General features: G+C 53.3%; 1 protein-coding gene across 1 annotated transcript; it reads left to right on the forward strand.

Annotated features, from left to right (window-relative positions):
* The first annotated feature begins 4,163 nt into the window (after positions 1–4,163).
* Positions 4,164–19,289, forward strand: KISS1R (KISS1 receptor). The gene is made up of 5 exons (XM_054013693.1): positions 4,164–4,766; positions 14,584–14,708; positions 16,364–16,499; positions 17,351–17,589; positions 18,229–19,289. Exons 1-5 carry the CDS (start codon positions 4,544–4,546, stop codon positions 18,583–18,585), a joined length of 1,080 nt encoding a protein of 359 aa, XP_053869668.1. The 5' UTR covers positions 4,164–4,543; the 3' UTR covers positions 18,586–19,289.
* Positions 19,290–19,547: the final 258 nt, after the last annotated feature.

Here is a 19,547-nt window from a genome sequence, read left to right on the forward strand (position 1 = left end):
CCTGCTGCACCCCAACCCCCTGCCCTGAACCCCCTCCCGCACTCCACACCCCCTCCTGCACCCCAACCCCCTGCCCAGAGCCCCCTCCCGCACTCCACACCCCCTGCTGCACCCCAACCCCCTGCCCAGAGCCCCCTCCCGCACTCCACACCCCCTCCTGCACCCCAACCCCCTGCCCAGAGCCCCCTCCCGCACTCCACACCCCCTCCTGCACCCCAACCCCCTGCCCAGAGCCCCCTCCCGCACTCCACACCCCCTCCTGCACCCCAACCCCCTGCCCTGAGCCCCCTGCTGCACCCCAACCCCCTGCCCTGAACCCCCTCCTGCACTCCACACCCCCTCCTGCACCCCAACCCCCTGCCCTGAGCCCCCTGCTGCACCCCAACCCCCTGCCCTGAACCCCCTCCTGCACTTCACACCCCCTCCTGTACCCCAACCCCCTGCCCTGAGCCCCCTCCCGCACTTCACACCCCCTCCCACACCTGAGTCCCTTCCTGCACACCACACCCCTCCCACACCCCGCACTCCCTCCCGCACCCCAACCGCCTGCCCCAGCCCTACTTTCACGGTCCTGCATGCAATTTCCCCACCCAGATGTGGCCCTCAGGCCAAAAAGTTTGTCCACCCCTGCACTAGGTGCACGTGGGGGTCCTTTTGTGTTAGCTGTGCCTGCAGGTCTCAGACACGGGGCTCATGCAGACCAGGATAGCGAGCGGTCTTCAGGTGCTTTAAAAGGAGCCAGATTCTGGTACCTCTGGCAAGCTGAGACATTCCCTCCCAGCTCTCAGCTGGTATACAGCCATCAGTGCCAACTCCTGCAGCAGCTATCTCCCCAGGGGAATGAGGAGGTGCCACCAGGTGGCAGAATTTCACTTTGCCATGCCAGTCCTCAGCTAGGGTGACCAGATGTCCCGATTTTATAGGGACAGTCCCAATTTTGGGGTCTTTTTCTTATATAGGCTCCTAGTACTCCCCACCCTGTCCCGATTTTTCACATTTGCTGGTCACTCTATCCTCAACCGATATATTGCCCCTTAAGGTACGTCTCCACTGCAATAAAAAACCCGCGGCACCGAGTCTCAGAGCCTGGGTCAACTGATTGATGCTCACGGTGCTTAGGCTTCAGGGCTCAAAATTATAATATAGATGTTTAGGCCCGGGGTCTGAGACCCTCCCCTCTTATGAGGTCTCAGAGCCTGGGCCCAAACATCTACACTGCAAGTTTTAGCCTCGCTGCAGGAGCCTGTGAGCCTGAGTCGGCTGCTGCGGGGCTTTTATTGCGGTGTAGATGTAGCCCTAGGGACCACCCACCAGTGGCATAAGTCAGAGCAGCCCCTAGGCTGCTCTAACTCAAACTGAGGCAGTTGGAGACTGGGCCTCAGAATCAGATAGCTGTAACCAGATCTCTGGTTTTCCCCACGTTTTGAGCTGTGTCGAGCTTGACAGTGGGAGACAATCTGGGCCCGGGCCAGTGTGGGAATCAGTGGGTTCTCTGGGCCTTTAGAATCATGCTTGGAGGGCTGCACAGAGCTGCCTCAATCCAGGAGCAATTTGGTGCCTATTTTTCTCTGTAACCTTGGCAATATTTGTAAAATCCTGGCTGCAGAACAATTATAACCTCAGGGCCCTGTGTGAGGCTGAGAAATTAGAAGAAGAAGGAAGAGCAGACGGAGAAGGAGGAGGTGGGGACGCAGAAGGAGCAGAAGGAGACGGAAGAGGAGGAGGAGGAGAAGATCGGATGAGTGGCAAGAGAGTGACCCAAGAGTCTGAGTACCACAGAATTACAACAGCTCCAAGGTGAGAGGACAGAATCAGTCATGTTGCCTGGCGCCGCAGAGACCCCAGATAACAATTCGGAGATGAGAGAGGGGACTGTGCCGCACGGTGACATTAGTAGACCTCAGACAACCGCACGTGTCCTTCTGGCTTCAAGAGTGAGGCCAGGGGTAGGGGTGAGAGGCCACAATGCCCACATGCCAGGCAATGAGACACAGCTAAAGTCACGGCTGTGCCAAGGTCTTACGGGCCAGCGCTGAAGCAAGGACACCCTGCACAAAACCACGACACCTGCTTCAATCCCTGCTTCAGATCCCTCCCGACAGCTCGAGCAGTGGCTGTAAGTGCTCCAGCCATGCACCCCTCACTCTTGGGTCAGTAGCATTTTGAGCAAGTGCAAAAGCGCTGCAGAGGGGGTTATCACCCCCGGCCCCGAATGGGCACCATTGTGCAGTGGGTGCCCAGCACCAGGCCCTGGGTGCCTAGAAGCAGCCCTGTTCGCTGCCCAGTTCTAGCTGGCATGCACAGGTGAAAGAGAAGAAGGTTTCCATCGTCTTGAAGTCAATGGGAGTTAGGTGCTGAAATCCTTTGAGAATAGGGCCTGAGTGCTTTCTGGGATAGACCTTTTACCATCTCCACCTTTCGTATTCAGCGCACACAAGGGTCCTTTCTCACCTTAATTCCCCACCGTTCTGCTGCTTTGCTTCTCTTCCCCCATCCCACCTCCCACGTTGTCTCCTAGCCCTGCCGGCTCCAGGTTTCAACAGTGCTAGAGCAGGTGCCATCTATGTACATTGTGTCTGTGTATGCTTTACGTCTGAACATCTTCATCCGCGGCACTAAAATCACGTAAGGCCATGTCTACACCAGCACGTAGGTCGGCAAAATTTTTTGTCGGTACAGCTGTGCCGCTCGTACGCTGGTAAATGTAGACATGGCCTAAGTCATGTTCTGTTCTGAATCTGACAACGGATGCCTTGAGATGGCTCCAGACCAATCGGGGGGGCTCATCTCCCACCGGATAGTGAATGAGTTTGATGCTGGCTTTCCGACACTGCATCAGCTTCCGTGCAAAGTTTGATTTCCCCCATTACCCGTGCTAATTTGGCCATTCTGCAATCACCAGCCAACAAGCTAGCACTAGTGGGCTGACAGCTGCTCCAGGGTCCTGCAAGAGGCAACAGTTTTTTATTTTTTAATGCTACAGACGGCTAGCCCTTAGATCTCCCTGCTACATGACAAGAATCATTTTCCCCTTCAACCATGCTGATTACTGCCCAACTAGCTTGCTTTTAAAGTCCTAGCAGGTTGGCAGCCACTCCTGGATCCTACAAGCTGGAATATTTTTTTTAAATGCAAGATATAATTAACCTTTGGAACTACCCGCCACATGACATTTCTGAAGCAACAGTAATAAAAAAGGATCTGCTATCTATGTAGATGAGACCAATAACTGTGATTACACTAGATACGATGAAAATGGCCTGGGCTCTCAATCCTCGTGCTTCAGGGTATAAACTGATCCCCATCTGGGTTCATATGTGCAGTCTCCCTTCATGGTGCAGTATTGTGCAATTAGATGCATGCTTTAATGGGGACACCTTCCTCTGGAGGCTCTACTGGGGAAAGGAAGAGCTGGGCCATTGTAAGGTCTGTAGTGGACATGCTTCAGTTAGCTAGGTCGACCTAGTCTCTCTGGGCCTCAGTTTCCCACCTGTGCAATGGGGATCACAGCACCGCCTTACCTACGAGGTGTTGTGAGGTTCTCATCCTATGGTAGCAGGAGAAGCTTGGCTAGATCTTCTCTTTATCCAAAGTACAAGGGGTTGGTAATAAGATATTTCCCAAAAAGATGTCCTGAGCTGAGAGAATCTAACCAGACCCCAACACCTTACATTTCCCCAGAGCCTTTCATTTTAAAGCTCCCGGTTCATGACTGTTCACCCCACTGCCGTAGGGCGGTAAATCTTATTCTCCCCTCTCGCTTTATTCTTGGGAGACCGAGGCGCAGAGAAGCTGAGGGCTGTGCCCAGGTGATGGAGGGAGAGTCGGTAGGGAAAGAACCCAGGAATCCTGCCCTCTGAACTCCTGCTGCTCCTCGCCCCTCTCTCCCCCTCTGACTGTGCATTAAAAAACACACACTTTTGATTTGTTCCCAGCTGCTGTTTATTTCTTTAACGGGGTGGGGGGCATCTCCGCGCGGCGCCCCCCTGGACCTGGGGCAGCCCCCCACTGGGTGGGACTTTTCCCCCTGCCTGTCTCCCTGCGAACGCGCCGCTCCCCGGAGGCGCCTGCCAGGAGGGGCTTCTCGCGTCTCCACTACAAGAGGAGGGCGCGCGGGAAACCAGAGCGGATTCGGAGCGAGGCGGAGCAGAGGGGATGCGGCGTCCTGCTGAAGCGGCTTTGCAGCCACCGGCCTCTGCCTTTGGGGCTCCATCCCTCCAAGGGCAGCGCTCGGACTCCTGGGTTCCCCGCGCCGGGCGGGGGAAACGGAGTGGCAGGAGCTAAACCACACACACACACACCCCTCAGCTGGTCCCAAACTTTCTGGGCTAGTTAGAGCCGCCCCTCGGGAAGGGAGCTCGCCAGGCTCGGGAGCCCTGCGCCGGGGAGTTCGGGCTGCGGGCTGGAGAGGGGCAGAGTGAGCGGGGAGCCTGGGGGCCAGGGCTAAGGGGAGAACCCAGGAGTCCTGCTAGGGAGCGGACCCCTCCCGCTCCAGGGAAAGGCAGGGGCCCTGCGCTCTGCGCCCCGGGACGCGGCGGGGACCATGCGGGGAGCATCCGCCGGCGCCCAGCTCAACGCCTCGCTCCTGCTCCCGAACAGCTCCTCCAACAGCTCGGAGCCGCGGAGCCCCCCGCGCCTGGTGGACGCCTGGCTGGTGCCCCTCTTCTTCGCCATGCTGATGGTGGTGGGGCTGGCGGGCAACTCCCTGGTCATCTACGTGATCACCAAGCACAAGCAGATGAGGACGGTCACCAACTTCTACATCGGTGAGTCGGGCACGGGGTGCCTGCGGCTGGGCACAGGGCACCTGGGGCTGGGCACGGGGCACTCTGGGACTGGGCACGGGGCGCCTGCGGCTGGGCACGGGGCACCTGTAGCAGGGCACTCTGGGGCTGGGCACGGGGCACCTGGGGCTGGGCACTCTGGGGCTGGGCACAGGGCACCTGGGGCTGGGCACTCTGGGGCTGGGCACAGGGCACCTGGGGCTGGGCACGCTGGGGCAGGGCACGGGGTGCCTGCCGCTGGGCACGCTGGGGCTGGGCACGGGGTGCCTGCCGCTGGGCACGCTGGGGCTGGGGCACCTGGGGCTATGCACGAGGCACCCTGGGGATGGGGCACATGGGGCCGTGCATGGAGCACCCTGGGCTGGGGACGGGGCACCTGTGACTGGGCATCTTGGGGTTGGACTGGGCATGGGGCACCTGGGGCTGGGCACGGGGCACCTGGAGCTGGGCACCCTGGAGCTGGGCATGGGGTGTCTGCGGCTGGGCATCTTGGGGTTGGACTGGGCATGGTCATGCTGGGGCTGGGCATGGGCCACCCTGGAGCAGGGCACAGGGCACCTGGAGCTGGGTATAGGCCATGCTGGGGCTGGGCATGGGGCACCTGGAGCTGGACACTGGCACCCTGTGGCTCTAGAATTGGGCAGTCGGGGCTGAACTGGGCAGCTGGGCACTCAGTGGCACTGACTGCTTGGCAGACTTCCTGGAGAAAAGTTTGGTGAAGATAAGAAGCTACAGGTTGTCTTGGCTAAATGTGCATCGACATCTGTAAAGGGGGGAGGGAGGATGTACAATCAAATGGCGTGCAAGTTACCAAACGTACTATCCAAGTTACCTTGCAGCAGGACCCCAGCAAATGCCTTAAAATCAGGGAACTGTCAGAACTTCAACACAAGGAAGTCAAAGAAAAAGTGAGCAAAGAACGTTGCAGACAAATAAGAACTGCTCTAAGGATAAAACTCAGCTAGAAAAATTTGATCCATGCTATTAGTAGAATGATACACTGCCAGAGTGATCAAGTAAGAATCAAGAGAAGAAAAACAATTAACATCCAAACAAGAAATCTCCTGGTGATTCATAAAGTAATGGATATCAATCAAGACATGGACAGGATGTACATCTCCCAGTGTGATGGTCTGCAATCAGTGGAGGAAGCAATTGACAATGAAGAATATAACATCAATATATATTAGGAGTCAGCCAGAATTAAAGATCATCTGGTAGTGATAAAAAGCCTGTGTCCCAGCCCAAGAAAGCATGAAAGAAAAGAAAAAGCAAATTGTCAAAGAAAGACTCAAAAGATTTACACAGAAATCAATGCACAGGCGGTGGCGAGAGAGCTAACCCATTAGCAGTTGAAGATTCATGCTTATGGACGGATGCCTCAAAAGAGAGGGAGCGCGCTCCAGAGCAGTCCTTCAGGGTTAATTTCCTTTGAAACAAAATTGACCTATCGAATTATTTACGGTATTTAACCTCTTTTTCAAGGGCCTGGAGGAAAACATAAAATCTTGCTGCTCTAGCTGGCAGCTGACCCTCAACATTGCAGGAGTGGTAAGTAACACAGAAGACAGGTCACTTATTCAGCGCAATCTCTGGATCACCTGGGCACAAGCAAACAATATGCGTTTTGATACTGCTCAATGTACCCATTTGCAGCTGAGAACGAAGAACGTAGGGCAGGATGGGGGTCTCTCTCCTGGGAGGCAGGGACTTTGTAAAAGATTTGGGGGCTGTGGTGGATAATCAGCCGATTAGGAGCTTCCAGTGCATCCCTGGGGTCAAAAGAGCTAATGTGATCCTGGGAGGCATAAACGGGAATCCGGAGTAGGAGCAGAGAGGTGATTTTACCTCTGTATTTGGCACTGGTGCGACAGCTGCTGGATTCCTGTGTCCAGTTCTGGTTACCACAATTCAAGAAGGTCGGTGATAAATTAGGGGGGCTTCAGAGAAAAACCTCAAGAATGATTCAAAGCTTAGAAAACCTGCCTTTTAGTGATAGACTCCAGGAGCTCAATGTATTTACCTTAACAAAGAGAACGTTAAGGGGTAACTTGATCACAGTCTAGAAGTACCTACATGGGGAACAAATATTTAATAACAGGCTCTTGAAACTAGCAGAGACAGGTCGAACGTGAGACAGTGGCTGGAAGTTGAAGCTGGACAAATTCAGACTGGAAATAAGGTGTACAATGTTAAGGGTGAGAGTAATTAACCAGTGGAAGAATTTGCCATGGGTCATGGTGGGTTCTCCACCACTGACCATTTTTAATGGTTTCCTAAAAGATCTGATCCAGGATTTATTTTGGGGCAGTTCTCTGGCCTGGGCTATTCAGGAGGTCAGCATATATCAGTAGTTCTCAACGCCGAGGTCTTGCAGGGGGTACTCAGCTCCTCTAGATCAAGGGGTGGCGGGATGGGTTTAGGGGGGTTGCAAGTGCATGGCCGGCATTAGGGGGTGGCAAGCGGGGCAACTGCACAGGTCCCCATACCACAAGGGACCCCACAAAGCTAAATTACAAGTTGGGGCTCAGGCTTCAAACAAGGCTCACAAGTGCAAAACAGGCTCGAGTACCACACTGAAGTGTAAGTACAATATTTATATTAGGGCTGTCAAGAGATTAAAAATATCAATTGCGCGGTTCATTGCGCTCTTAAACAATAATAGAATACCGTTTCTTTACATATCTTTTGGTGTTTTCTACATTTTCAAATGTATTGATTTCAATTGCGACACAGAATACCAAATGTACAGTGCTCACTTGATATTTATTTTAGATTACAAATATTTGCACTGTAAAAAAGAAAAGAAATCGTATTTTTCAATTCATGTAATACAAGGATTGTAGTGCAATCGCTTTATCATGACAGTTGAACTTACAAATGTAGAATTATGTACAAAAAAACCCTGCATTCAAAAATAAAACAATGTAAAACTTTAGCGCCTACAAGTCCCCTCAGTCCCTACTTCAGCCAATCGCTCAGACACACAAGTTTGGTTGCAATTTGCAGGAGATAATGCTGCCAGCTTCTTGTTTACAATGTCACCTGAAAGTGAGAACAGGCGTTCGCATGGCACTGTTGTAGCTGGCATCGCAAGATATTTACGTGCCAGATACGCTAAAGATTCATATGTCCCTTCATGCTTCACCCACCATTCCAGAGGACATGCGTCCATGCTGATGACGGGTTTTGCTCGATAATGATCCAAAGTAGAGAGGACCGACGTATGTTCATTTTCATCAGGGCTGGCTCTAGGATTTTTGCCGCCCCAAGCAAAAAAAATTTTGGCCGCCCCCCCTTTTTTCGTGCCTCCCTCACTCCCAGTCCCGCCCCAAATCCCCGGCCCCGCCTCCTCCCCCAGGGGTGCCGCATTTCCCCCCCCAATTGCTTCCTGTGGCCCCTCCCCGCAACCTCCCGCCCTAGCTCACTTCCGCTCCGCCTGCTCCCCCGGGCACGCCGCCGCTCAGCTTCTCCCTCCTCCCTCTCAGGTGAGGGATGGGGGAGAAGCGGAGCAGCGATGCGTTCAGGGGAGCAGGTGGAGCGGAGGTGAGCTGGGTGGGGGCGGTGCAGGAAGTAACGGGGGTGGTAGAGGAACCGCTCCCTGCTCCAGCTCACCTCCGCTCCACCACCGCCACCGCCTCCCCCGAGCGCCCCGCCACTCGGCTTCTCCTCCCTCACAGCCTTGCTGTGCAAAACAGCTGTTTTGCGCCCAGCAACCCTGGGAGGGAGGGGGAGAAGCGGAGCGGTGGCAGCGCGCTCAGGGGAGCAGGCGGAGGCAAGCTGGGGCAGCGGGGGCACTTTTTCTCCATGCCACAGAGTCAGTGCCTATGATGGCCAGCGCCAGAATGCCGCCCCTAGAAATGTGCCGCCCCAAGCACCTGCTTGTTTTGCTGGTGCCTAGAGCCGGCCCTGATTTTCATCATCTGAGTCAGATGCCACCAGCAGAAGGTTGATTTTTTTTTTTAATTTTTTTATTTTTTTTGGTGGTTCGGGTTCTGTAGTTTCCGCATCGGAGTGTTGCTCTTTTAAGACTTCTGAAAGCATGCTCCACACCCTGTCCCAATCAGATTTTGGAAGGCACTTCAGATTCTTAAACCTTGGGTCGAGTGCTGTAGCTATCTTTAGAAATCTCACATTGGTACCTTCTTTGCGTTTTGTCAAATCTGCAGTGGATGTGTTCTTAAAACGAACATGTGCTGAGTCATCATCCGCGACTGCTATAACATGAAATATATGGCAGAATGCGGGTAAAAAAGAGCAGGGGGCATATTATTCTCCCCCAAGGAGTTCAGTCAAAATTTAATTAACGCACTATTCGTCTTAGCGATTGGCTGAACAAGAAGTAGGACTGAGTGGTCTTGTAGGCGCTAAAGTTTTACATTGTTTTGTTTTTGAGTGTAGTTATTAACAAAAAATTCTACATTTGTAAGTTACACTTTCAAGATAAAGAGATTGCACTATGGTACTTGTGTGAGGCAAATTGAAAAATACTATTTCTTTTATCATTTTTACAGTGCAAATATTTGTAATCAAAAATAATAATAAAAAGTGAGCACTGTGTAGTTTGTATTCTGTGTTGTAATAGCAATCAATATATTTGAAAATGTAGAAACACATCCCAAAACATTTAATACATTGCAATTAGTATTCAATTGTTTAACAGTGCGATTAATCGCGATTCATTTTTTTGAGTTAATGGCGTGAGTTAACTGTGACGAATCGACAGCCCTAATTTATATTCCCATTGATTTATTTTATAATCGTATGGTAGAAATGAGAAAGTCAGCCATTGTTCAGCTGTGACGCTTTTGTATTTCTTTGTCTGATTTTGTCAGCAAATCGCTTTTAAGTGAGGTGAAATTTGGGGTACGCAAGACAAATCAGACTCCTGAAAGGGGGACAGTAGCCTGGAAAGGTTGAGAGCCACTGGCCTAGATCATCACAATGGTCCCTGGCCTTAGGATCTGTGAATCTACAAACTGCTCCCCAAACTGCGGCGTATGTTCTGAAAAGGAGGCGAGGGCAGAGCATGTATTTCGTGCCTGCAGGAGCCTAGCTGGGAGGGAATATATGAACAGACACAATGAGGCTGTGGAGTGCCTGCATTGGACCCTCTGTGGCAAGTGAGGATTTAAATGCACCAGGCTGTATTACGACCACCGAATTGAAAGCACACTGGAGACTGAAGATTTCACGGGATCTGGCAGTTGTCATAGACTGAGCAGTGCAGGTAAACAGGCCAGACAAAACATAGACATAGTGGGTGAGTGATGGGTATCGCCATCCTGGCAGACAGGGACTTAAAAAAGAAACAAAAGAGAGTGAAGCATGAAGAACTAGAACCAAGATCGTTACTGGAGCGCTTGGAGCGATCCCTAGGGGTATGCGTGAGCTGCTCAAGCACAGGTAGGATTGAGAGCGGGGCTTAATTTGTGCCAGGGCTGAACCTTAGCACCTCCAGACTTGGCAGTTTGTAGCCCCAGCACCTCTGGCCTGGCAGTTCAGAGCCCCGGCGCCTCTGGGCCTGGCAGTTCAGAGCCCTGGCACCTCTGGGCCTGGCAGTTCATAGCCCCGGCGCCTCCGGGCCTGGCAGTTCATAGCCCCGGCACCTCTGGGCCTGGCAGTTCATAGCCCCGGCACCTCTGGGCCTGGCAGTTCGTAGCCCCGGTGCCTCTGGGCCTGGCAGTTCAAAGCCCTGGCGCTCCGGGCCTGGCAGTTCAGAGCCCAGCATCTCTGGGCCTGGCAGTTCAGAGCCCCGGCGCCTCTGGGCCTGGTAGTTCGTAGCCCGGCATCTCTGGGCCTGGCAGTTCAGAGCCCCGGCACCTCTGGGCCTGGCAGTTCGTAGCCCCGGCACCTCTGGGCCTGGCAGTTCAGAGCCCCGGCACATCTGGGCCTGGCAGTTCGTAGCCCTGGCACTTCTGGGCCTGGCGGTTCGTAGCCCTGGCACCTCTGGGCCTGGCAGTTCGTAGCCCCGGCACATCTGGGCTGGGCAGTTCGTAGCCCCGGTACCTCTGGGCCTGACAGTTCGTAGCCCCGGCACCTCTGGGCCTGGCAGTTCAGAGCCCCGGCGCCTCTGGGCCTGGCAGTTCGTAGCCCCGGCACTTCTGGCCTGGCAGTTCGTAGCCCTGGCGTCTCTGGGCCTGGCAGTTCGTAGCCCCGGTGCCTCTGGGTTTGCCGCATCAGTTATGAAAGTAAAAAACTTTCTTGAGCCCCGGCTCCTAATTGCTTGAGCCCCGCTGCCCCGGCACGGCGCCTCTCTCATTGCAAATTAAGCACGGAGTGAGAGACATCGTGATCAGTGTCCTCAAGAAGACGGAGGCACTGCGAAAATGTGAAGGGAAGTCAAAGGAGAACTAGGGCCTTTCAGCCCCTCCAGCGCAGGGATTCTGCAGAGGGTTTTACAAAACTCCTGACGACCCAAATCTTCGGAGTCCGTGCGTGGTGAAGATTTATTGGTGACTCCGGGGGAGACATTTTAGACAAGAGCTTTCCCCTTTTTGTGCTTGACGATCTTATACATTGTGATGGCTAGTTGTTAAAAACCAAACCAAACCAAACATCCCCAATACAGAGGGATATTAATTCCTTCCTTCCTTCCATGGTGCTTTGAAGACATTGGACTTAATCCTGCTAGTCGTACTCGGGCGATGCGTCCATAGGGTTTGGGCCAGCTGGATTGGGCCCTAACGTGCTAAGCATTACTATCACTGTCATAGACTCTTGGACACGGGTGTCGTGGCTCTCCGACGATGCAGAAGAGCAGGAATCTGTTGTAATGAAGGTAACGGGGCTTCCTCACTGAAGCTACTTGGCACAGACAGACCCTGTGGTTCTCTCTGGCTTTCTAACTGCGCTGTCTAGTGTCACCACATTGGGGTGTCCCTATGCCCAGGACCTGGAAGTGACCACTGGTAACAATACAAAATTCTGCCCAGCCAGGGGAAATTACAGGCCATTTTCTAGGCCCGTGAAGGGCCCGTTTAGAGTGACCAGACAGCAAGTGTGAAAAATCGGGACGGGGGTGGGGAGTAATAGGCGCCTGTATATAAAGTCCCAAATAGCGGGACTGTCCCTATAAAATCGGGACATCTGGTCACCCTAGGCCCATTGGGGACTGTGGGAGCACTAGGAAGGAGGCTGCCTAGAGGTTGGGAATTTGCCCCAGGGAAGATCCATTGCCCATATGAGTAATATAGCATCCAGACTTGTCACTCGGCCTCTCCCTTCACCCCAGCAATCTCCGCTCCTCCTAGCATCAGTTACAACACGTAGCCGCACGCCGGTTACTTGTCGCTTTGCATCTAGTTTCTTTGGAGAGATTTTGACCCTTTTGTGATCCCCAGTGACAGAAAATTAGAGTCTAAACTCTGCCTATCACAGTCCCTCCCCCGCCATCCTCGCCTCAGCCGCTTTTACAATGAATCTCCTGGCTCATTGTGTTCTGTGTGCAGTAACCCAGGTTACTGAGAGCTTTTTGTTCAGCTAAAATATTGAGGGGCCTGATCCGCAGCTGCCCTGTGCTTTCTGTCCTCGTTTACATCTGTGCAAAGTGGGTGCACGATGCCACCAGCTCACGGTGTTCCACTCACGTCGGCGGGACTCTTTTATCGTGTCAGTGACCAGACAAAGCGCCAAAGGGCTGGATCAGGCCCTTACAAATGTCGCCATTCAGTGCAAGTAGGAACAGGCACCTGGGATAGGACGGTGAAGTAAGTAACACTCAGCTGTACTGAACCAGCTGATGCTGCATGAACATCTTCACCTGACTAAGACAGCTCTGTGCTGCTTGGGCAAAGCATGGCCCCGCATAGCTCGTACATCCCTTATGGAAGCACTGTCAATCCATCCGTGCTTACCAGAACCCTGCTGCAGTCCAGGAGCACAGGGGTTAACCAGGACATCCCGGCTGAACCTGAAATGAGCCAATACAGCAAATCCCCCTGACTCAGAGACAACCCTGGCCCTGGGGGATATTGACGTTCACACCTTGATTGCTTAAAAAAATTAGCACTGTGCAATGCGTTAAAGAAAGAGGGCTGGTGTCTGGTCTAAATCAGCATAATCCCATTGAAAGCAATGGCGCTACGCCTATTTCCCCCAGCTGAGGACTAAGGTTATACAGATCAGTATTGACCATTCCCCTTTGCTGCTTCACATGATGCAGAACGTAGCCCCAGACATCCCCTTTGGACAGCCAAGGGGCCCTGCGGCACAAAACCAGGCTGAAATCGCCATGAGGTCAGCGCACAGTGAAAGGGTTACTGTCAGCCTGACTCATTTGGCCATCATACTCAATCTGGGAAGCCACCTGGAGTCAGCAATAAGGCCACAAGAGTGGGACGCTTTACCCGCAAACGCCAATCCACAGCAGTTAACTGCCATGAGTAGGCTTGTATTTGTAATCAAGCTGAGTTATTTAACAAGACTGAAGCGGAGGCCAGGGCTAAGATGCAGGTTTGAAATCCCTACACTGCCTGGAAATGCAGGTTCGAATCCTAGCTGTGTCAACCCAGCCCTTCACCTCACTGTGGTGGCTAAATTGAATACTACCTTCATGCTGCAGGGCATAAGCAAGCACTAACTGACAGGGGGTCAGGAAGAAACACCCCTCATAGACAGGTTATTCCTCTGGGGCTTCTTGCATCTTCCTGTTAAGCAGCTGGAACTGGCTAAGCTGGGCCCTTGTTCTGATCTGGTAATTCCTAAACCCCGAGAAGGCAATTTACAAAACTATGTCTTGTCTGCTCTCTGTGAATGTTAAAAACCCCAGGGTCCATAAGAGTAGAGTGGGTTTTCCCTAGTGTCTTTGGCCAACCTGCCATGCTCCATCCCAGTGGGCAGCTGCTACACAGGTGAAAGGCTTTGGTCTGCAAGGTGCTGTGTCCGTCTGTGTGCAATGTAAAACATTAGGCTCCCATGTGCCGTTGTCTGGAGTCACTGAGATGCCAAATCCCTTTTGCTGGCACGGATCAAAGAGACATGTCATCCATCAGGAGGCTGAGTGAGTGGATTCTACTGAGTGTGTTCACAGTATATAATAGATAAACAACTGTGCATTATGAAGCTATTCTCGCTTGGATTTTCCAGGTGCCAAACCTCTTTCATTCTCAGCGATTTACCCATGAAATTGCTAGAGGCAAGAGCCAAGAAGCTGCGCTAAGCTCTCAGAGGTACATAGCATGGAGTAATGGGGCCGCCAAAGGATAATGCAACCTTCAGAGAAACAAGAGAAAGGGAAACATATTCTCTGGGTGGGGAAGGGACTGACAAGGAGAGCCAGGGAGCGGATAGCTACCAGGCTGAAATTCTGTATCGCCTTCAGCACCCTTCTCTGCTCGCTCCAGCGATAACTAGGATGTAGCTAGCACTCTGCATCTCCAAAGGTCTGCACAGACATGAATAGGGACACGAGCTAGACCCTCCTCTTCCCAGCCCCAGGAGGGAGGTAAATGTGATCCCCTTTCTACAGATGGGGAAACTGAGGCACAAGCAGGGTTTGATGGCTGCACAGCGAGCTAAGTGCCAGAGCTGAGATTAGCTCTTGGGAGTTCCTGGCTCCCAGCCCTATGCTCTGAGCACTAGATCTTGTTGCCTCGCCGTCTTGAATGGATTTAGCCTCACCACACCCCTAAGAGGCTGTTCTCCCATCACACAGGTAGGAAACTGAGGCACAGAGCTACTAAGTGACCTTCCCAAGGTGGCATAGGGAGTCTGTGGCAGAGGCAGGATTTGAACCCAGGCCTCCTACTGCCAAGGCTTGTGCCCTAATCACAGCGTGACCCTTCCTTTCTTTTGACAGCCAACCTTGCCACCACCGATATCATCTTCCTGGTGTGCTGCGTACCGTTCACTGCCATGCTGTATCCTCTTCCTGGATGGATCTTCGGGGAGTTCATGTGCAAGTTTGTCAATTACATCCAACAGGTGAGGCCTTGGCTTAGGGCTTCGCTAACTACTGTGGACAAAGCAGGGGTGACTGTGGGGGGTTTAGTCTTCAAAAGAGAGACTGTGGGGGCAGCAACAAGGTGAGCTTTTCCCTCTCCTTGCACGCAGGCACCTCACAAGTACATTTCTCATGCAGTTGCACAACAGGGCACACACCCATGCCTCGCACAGGTGCAAGCCATACACACACATGGCCTGTGTGCATGCTATACAAACAGAAACATTAGATAAAAAACATACTCTTGCTGGCAGGTTGCAGCATAACATGACTTTATGATAAACACGCAGTGACAAAAAACAGAGAGAGACGAAGCAGGCTGCTCCCTAAGGCAGAGAGGCACAGATCTTGTAGTCACTGTGGATAGTTCTCTGAAAATTTCAGTTCAATGTGCAGCAGCAGTCCAAATGGCTAACAGAATGGTAGGAACAACTAGGAAAGGGATAGAAAATAAGATAAAAATATCATAATGCTACTATATAAATCCATGGTATGCCCACATCTTCTGTACTGTGTCCAGTTCTGGTCACCCCATCTCCAAAAGGAGAAAGTGGAATTGAAAAAGGTTCAGAGAGGGGAAACAAAGCTGATCAAGGGTATGAAACAGCTTCCGTACAAAGAGAGACTAAAAAGATTAGAGCTGTTCAGCTTAGAAAAGAGATGACGAAGGAGGGATAGGAGAGAGGTCTCTATAATTATGAAGGGGGTGGCAAAAATGACTAGAGAAGTGTTATTTACCCTTTCACACAATACAAAAATCAGGGGTCACCCGATGAAATGAATCGGCAGCAGGTTTAAAACAAACACAAGGGAGTACTTCTTCACCCAACACACAGTCAACCTGGGGGCCTTCAGCGCCATGAGATAGCTCAGTGGTTTGAGCACTGGCTTACTAAACCCAGGGTTGTAAATTCAATCCTTGAGGGGGCCGTTGGGGACTGGTTCTGCTTTGAGGAGGGGGTTGGACTAGATGACCTCCGAGGTCCCTTCCAACCCTGATATTCTATCTTGTGAATATAAAAGTCTAAATAGGTTCAAAAAAACATCTAGATAGGTTCCTGGAGGACAGGTCCATCAGTAGCTAATAGCCAACATGGTCAGGTACACAACGCCGTGCCCGGGGTGACCCTAAACCTCTGACTGCCAGAAGTGAAGGGTGGATTGCTGTAAAATTGCCTTGTTGTGTACATTCTCCCTGAAGCATCTGGCCACTGTTGGAGACGGGATACTGGGCGAGATGGACCATTGGTCTGACCCACTATGGCAGCACTGATGTTCTTATGTAAATCACCCTACCTTGATATAGGCTGACATTGTCCAGATTAACTGGAAATGTCCCAGATGGCACACGTCCATACACAGCCTGCAAGCAAGACCAGGAGCCCCCCTGCTCTTGTGGAGGTAGCTTGCATTTCCAACACACCATGCAAACCGAGGTCATCGGCTTCCACGGGTAGAATACTCAGACCCAGAGGGCCAGATACTCAGCTGCTGGGTATTGCTGTATCTCTGTTACAGTTGACAGCTGGGGATCTGGCGCAGACAGTGCACAGGGTGGGTGCATGGATGGATGTGTGTTCCCCCAGCCAACTCCGCTCCAATGGGCTCCCCACTCCGCTTCTACCTCCCCTGGTAGGTCTCCGTGCAGGCCACCTGCGTCACCCTGACGGCCATGAGCGTGGACCGCTGGTACGTGACCGTGTTCCCGCTGCGCTCCCTGCGCCAGCGCACCCCCCGCATTGCCGTTGCCATCAGCCTGGGCATCTGGATCTGTGAGTAGAGCCGGCGTGGATGGGGGGGACTGGGGAAACGTGGCCCTCCTGAAGTGGTGCCGGGTAGCTGGGGCGAGCTGGCCAGCAGGGGCTATCACTGGTGCTCTCGGAGGAGGAAGGGGGATGGAGAGATTCATGTGGGCATGAGCGGACAGAGTCTGCTGGGTAAGGGCCCCTTTATTTTTTAAAGAAACCAGCCAGAACCATTTATACAACCCCCTGAGCCAGCCCCCGACCCAATAAATGTCAGGGTTCAGATAAAATGGGACCTGCATCCGAACCACCCCAGGCATGGTTTGCAAAGCCAAGCCCTACCTGGGGAGGATGGGGGGGCGGTTCAAGGATGGGGGCTGAAATAGGAATTTGGGGGGATGGAAGAAGGGAGGGGACACCTGTAACACATGCATGAGCTGAAGCTGCTGGCTGTATCAAGTGGGGTCCTCCCCCACCCTAGGGGAATGGGCCATTGGCACCTATTATCCTCATGTCCTGGTTCTGCCCCTTCCCTTTGTCCCTCCAAGTCATTCCCCCTGCGATCCATGATCCTTCCTGGTTCTGGTTCGAGTCTGTCCCTCCGACCAGCTCCCCTGCTGGCTGTGACCCTGGGTCAGGTCTGTCCCTCAATCCAGCTCCCCGACTGGCTGTGACCCTGGGTCAGGTCTGTCCCTCAATCCAGCTCCCCCACTGGCTGTGATCCTGGTTCTGGTTCGGCTCTGAACCTCCATCTTGCTCCTCCGCTGGCTGGGATCCTGGTTCTGGTTCGGTTTGGTCCCTTCATCCCCTGCCAACCACTAAAGCAAGCACCCAGCCTGCCGCTGGGTCGCTGACTCTGGCCTTGCTGCCCGCGGCAGGTTCCTTTATCGTCTCCGCCCCGGTGCTGATGTACAACAGGTTGACAGAGGGCTACTGGTTCGGGCCGCAGACCTATTGCAGTGAGTCCTTCCCCTCCGCCTCCCACGAGAAGGCCTTTATCCTTTACAACTTCCTGGCCGTCTACCTGCTGCCCCTACTGACCATCTGCATCTGCTACGTGGCCATGCTCTACCAGATGGGACATCCCACCGTGGAGCCCATCGATAACAACTACCAGGTACCTGGCTCCTCCCCCCTGCACTCCCTGAGCACGTCTGTAGGGGGCGTGTGCATGTGTAGATCTACATAAGACCTGATCTACAGAGGCTTTGAGCAGCCACGGCTCCCATTGGCTCCAGCAGGAGTTGATGGTGCTCAGGACTCCTTGGCCACTGGGCCAGATTCATCCCTGGCCTCTGTATCCAACGGCGCATGCCCGATGATGCTTGGGTGCATGGCCTGTGTCTGCAGATACTTGTCCACAACACATGCTGCCATTTGCACCCATGCACCCACCATTTGGTGTGCACGTGAATGCGTGTAGAGGCGCCCCCCACTACTTGCACATCTGACCCACTCCATGTAATGCTCTGTTGCCCCCAGTGGCAGCTGGGCCGTAACTAGAGGTTGATAAGACTGCCACTGCACTGTTCTTTTAGCTCAGGCAGCAGAGGGTCATGCGCTCCAATCCAGAGGTTCCCAGGTTCAATCCCCACTGCCAACCACCTCCTAGAGGTGTGATGTTATACACACATGCAACCACTTGTGTGTTTACCCTCTGTGCACATGTCCACCCACTGGCATGATGGCTTAACTCCCACCAGAGCTGCCTGGCTGTGAATGCTAACACACACACCCTGTCTCTGTGGCTTGCAAGGTGCAACAGCTGGCCGAGCGCTCCGAGGCGATGCGGGCCAAGATCTCCCGCATGGTGGTCATCATCGTGGTACTCTTCACCGTCTGTTGGGGGCCCGTGCAATTCCTCATTCTCGTCCAGGCCTTCAGCCCCAGCTTCCAGCGCAACTACTACATCTACAAGGTGAAGATCTGGGCCCACTGCATGTCCTACACCAACTCCTCCATCAACCCCATCGTCTACGCCTTCATGGGTGTCAACTTCAGGAAAGCCTTCAAGAAGGTCTTCCCCTTCATCTTCAAGCAAAAGGTGGGCTGCACCAATGCGGGCAACGCCCATGTCAACACCGAGATGCACTTCGTGTCCTCGGGCACATAGAGGGGTGGACATGCTCCTCCCTGTCCAGAACATGAGACCAGATGACCGTCTTTGCTGATAAGAACTTGCAGCTCGTAAGTGCTTTACAAACCATCTCACCCACCAAAGTGCTTTACAAACCATCTCACCCACCATTGTAATGCAATCACCTCTGGGGTGGAAGGCAGCAGCTGTTCATATAGCCCAGAGCAACACTGCCTGGCAGTTTCGGACAGGAAGTGAAGGAGGACACGCTGATTGGAGAGGTAGGCAGGCAGGCAGTATGTAATTACCCCCAAAACACCGGGGCTAAACGGCTAAACCACTCCCATTAAAAACGGCCTGGGACTTTTAACCCCCACAGAAACAGAACCTCTGCTTTTCCTTGAAAGATGTACGCCTGAGGGCATTCTGCGCCAAAAAATGAACAATTCTCCGCACAATATCTTAAAATTCTGCAAAATTCTGTAAGTTGTATTTGTCAATAAATAAATACAGAGGCACCAGCATGGCAGTGGGGAGCACAGGCCACTGGCTGCACGAAGGTGGGAGATCACCCTGCAGCCCCCTCACCCCAAGGACACGGACTCAGCGGTGAGGCTGCACCTGACCCTGACACAGCACAAGGGCTGGGGCCCTGCCCCTCTGCGCCAGGCACTAGGTGTGGGACAGGCAGGCTCAACCAGGCAGGATCCAAGTGTGGAGTGGCTCAGTGTAGGGGGATCCAGGTGTGGGGTGAGAGGATTCTGTGTGAGACAATCTGGGAGCAGGCAGCTCAGTGGGGGGTCTAGGTGTGGGGGGATCTGGGTGCACAGAGGCTCGTTGGGGGGTTCCAGGTGCAGGGACAATGGGACTCTTCCAGGTGAAGGTGGATGGGGCTCAGCGGAGGGGTCTGGGTGTGGGGGTCTCAGCAAGGGGGTGTGGGTGCTGGGGAGTGGGGCTTGGTGGGGTGGGGGTCTGGGTGCAGCTAGTTGGGGGTCAGT

Source organism: Malaclemys terrapin, chromosome 24 (assembly GCF_027887155.1).
Source record: "Malaclemys terrapin pileata isolate rMalTer1 chromosome 24, rMalTer1.hap1, whole genome shotgun sequence".
NCBI classification, from domain to species: domain Eukaryota; kingdom Metazoa; phylum Chordata; order Testudines; family Emydidae; genus Malaclemys; species Malaclemys terrapin.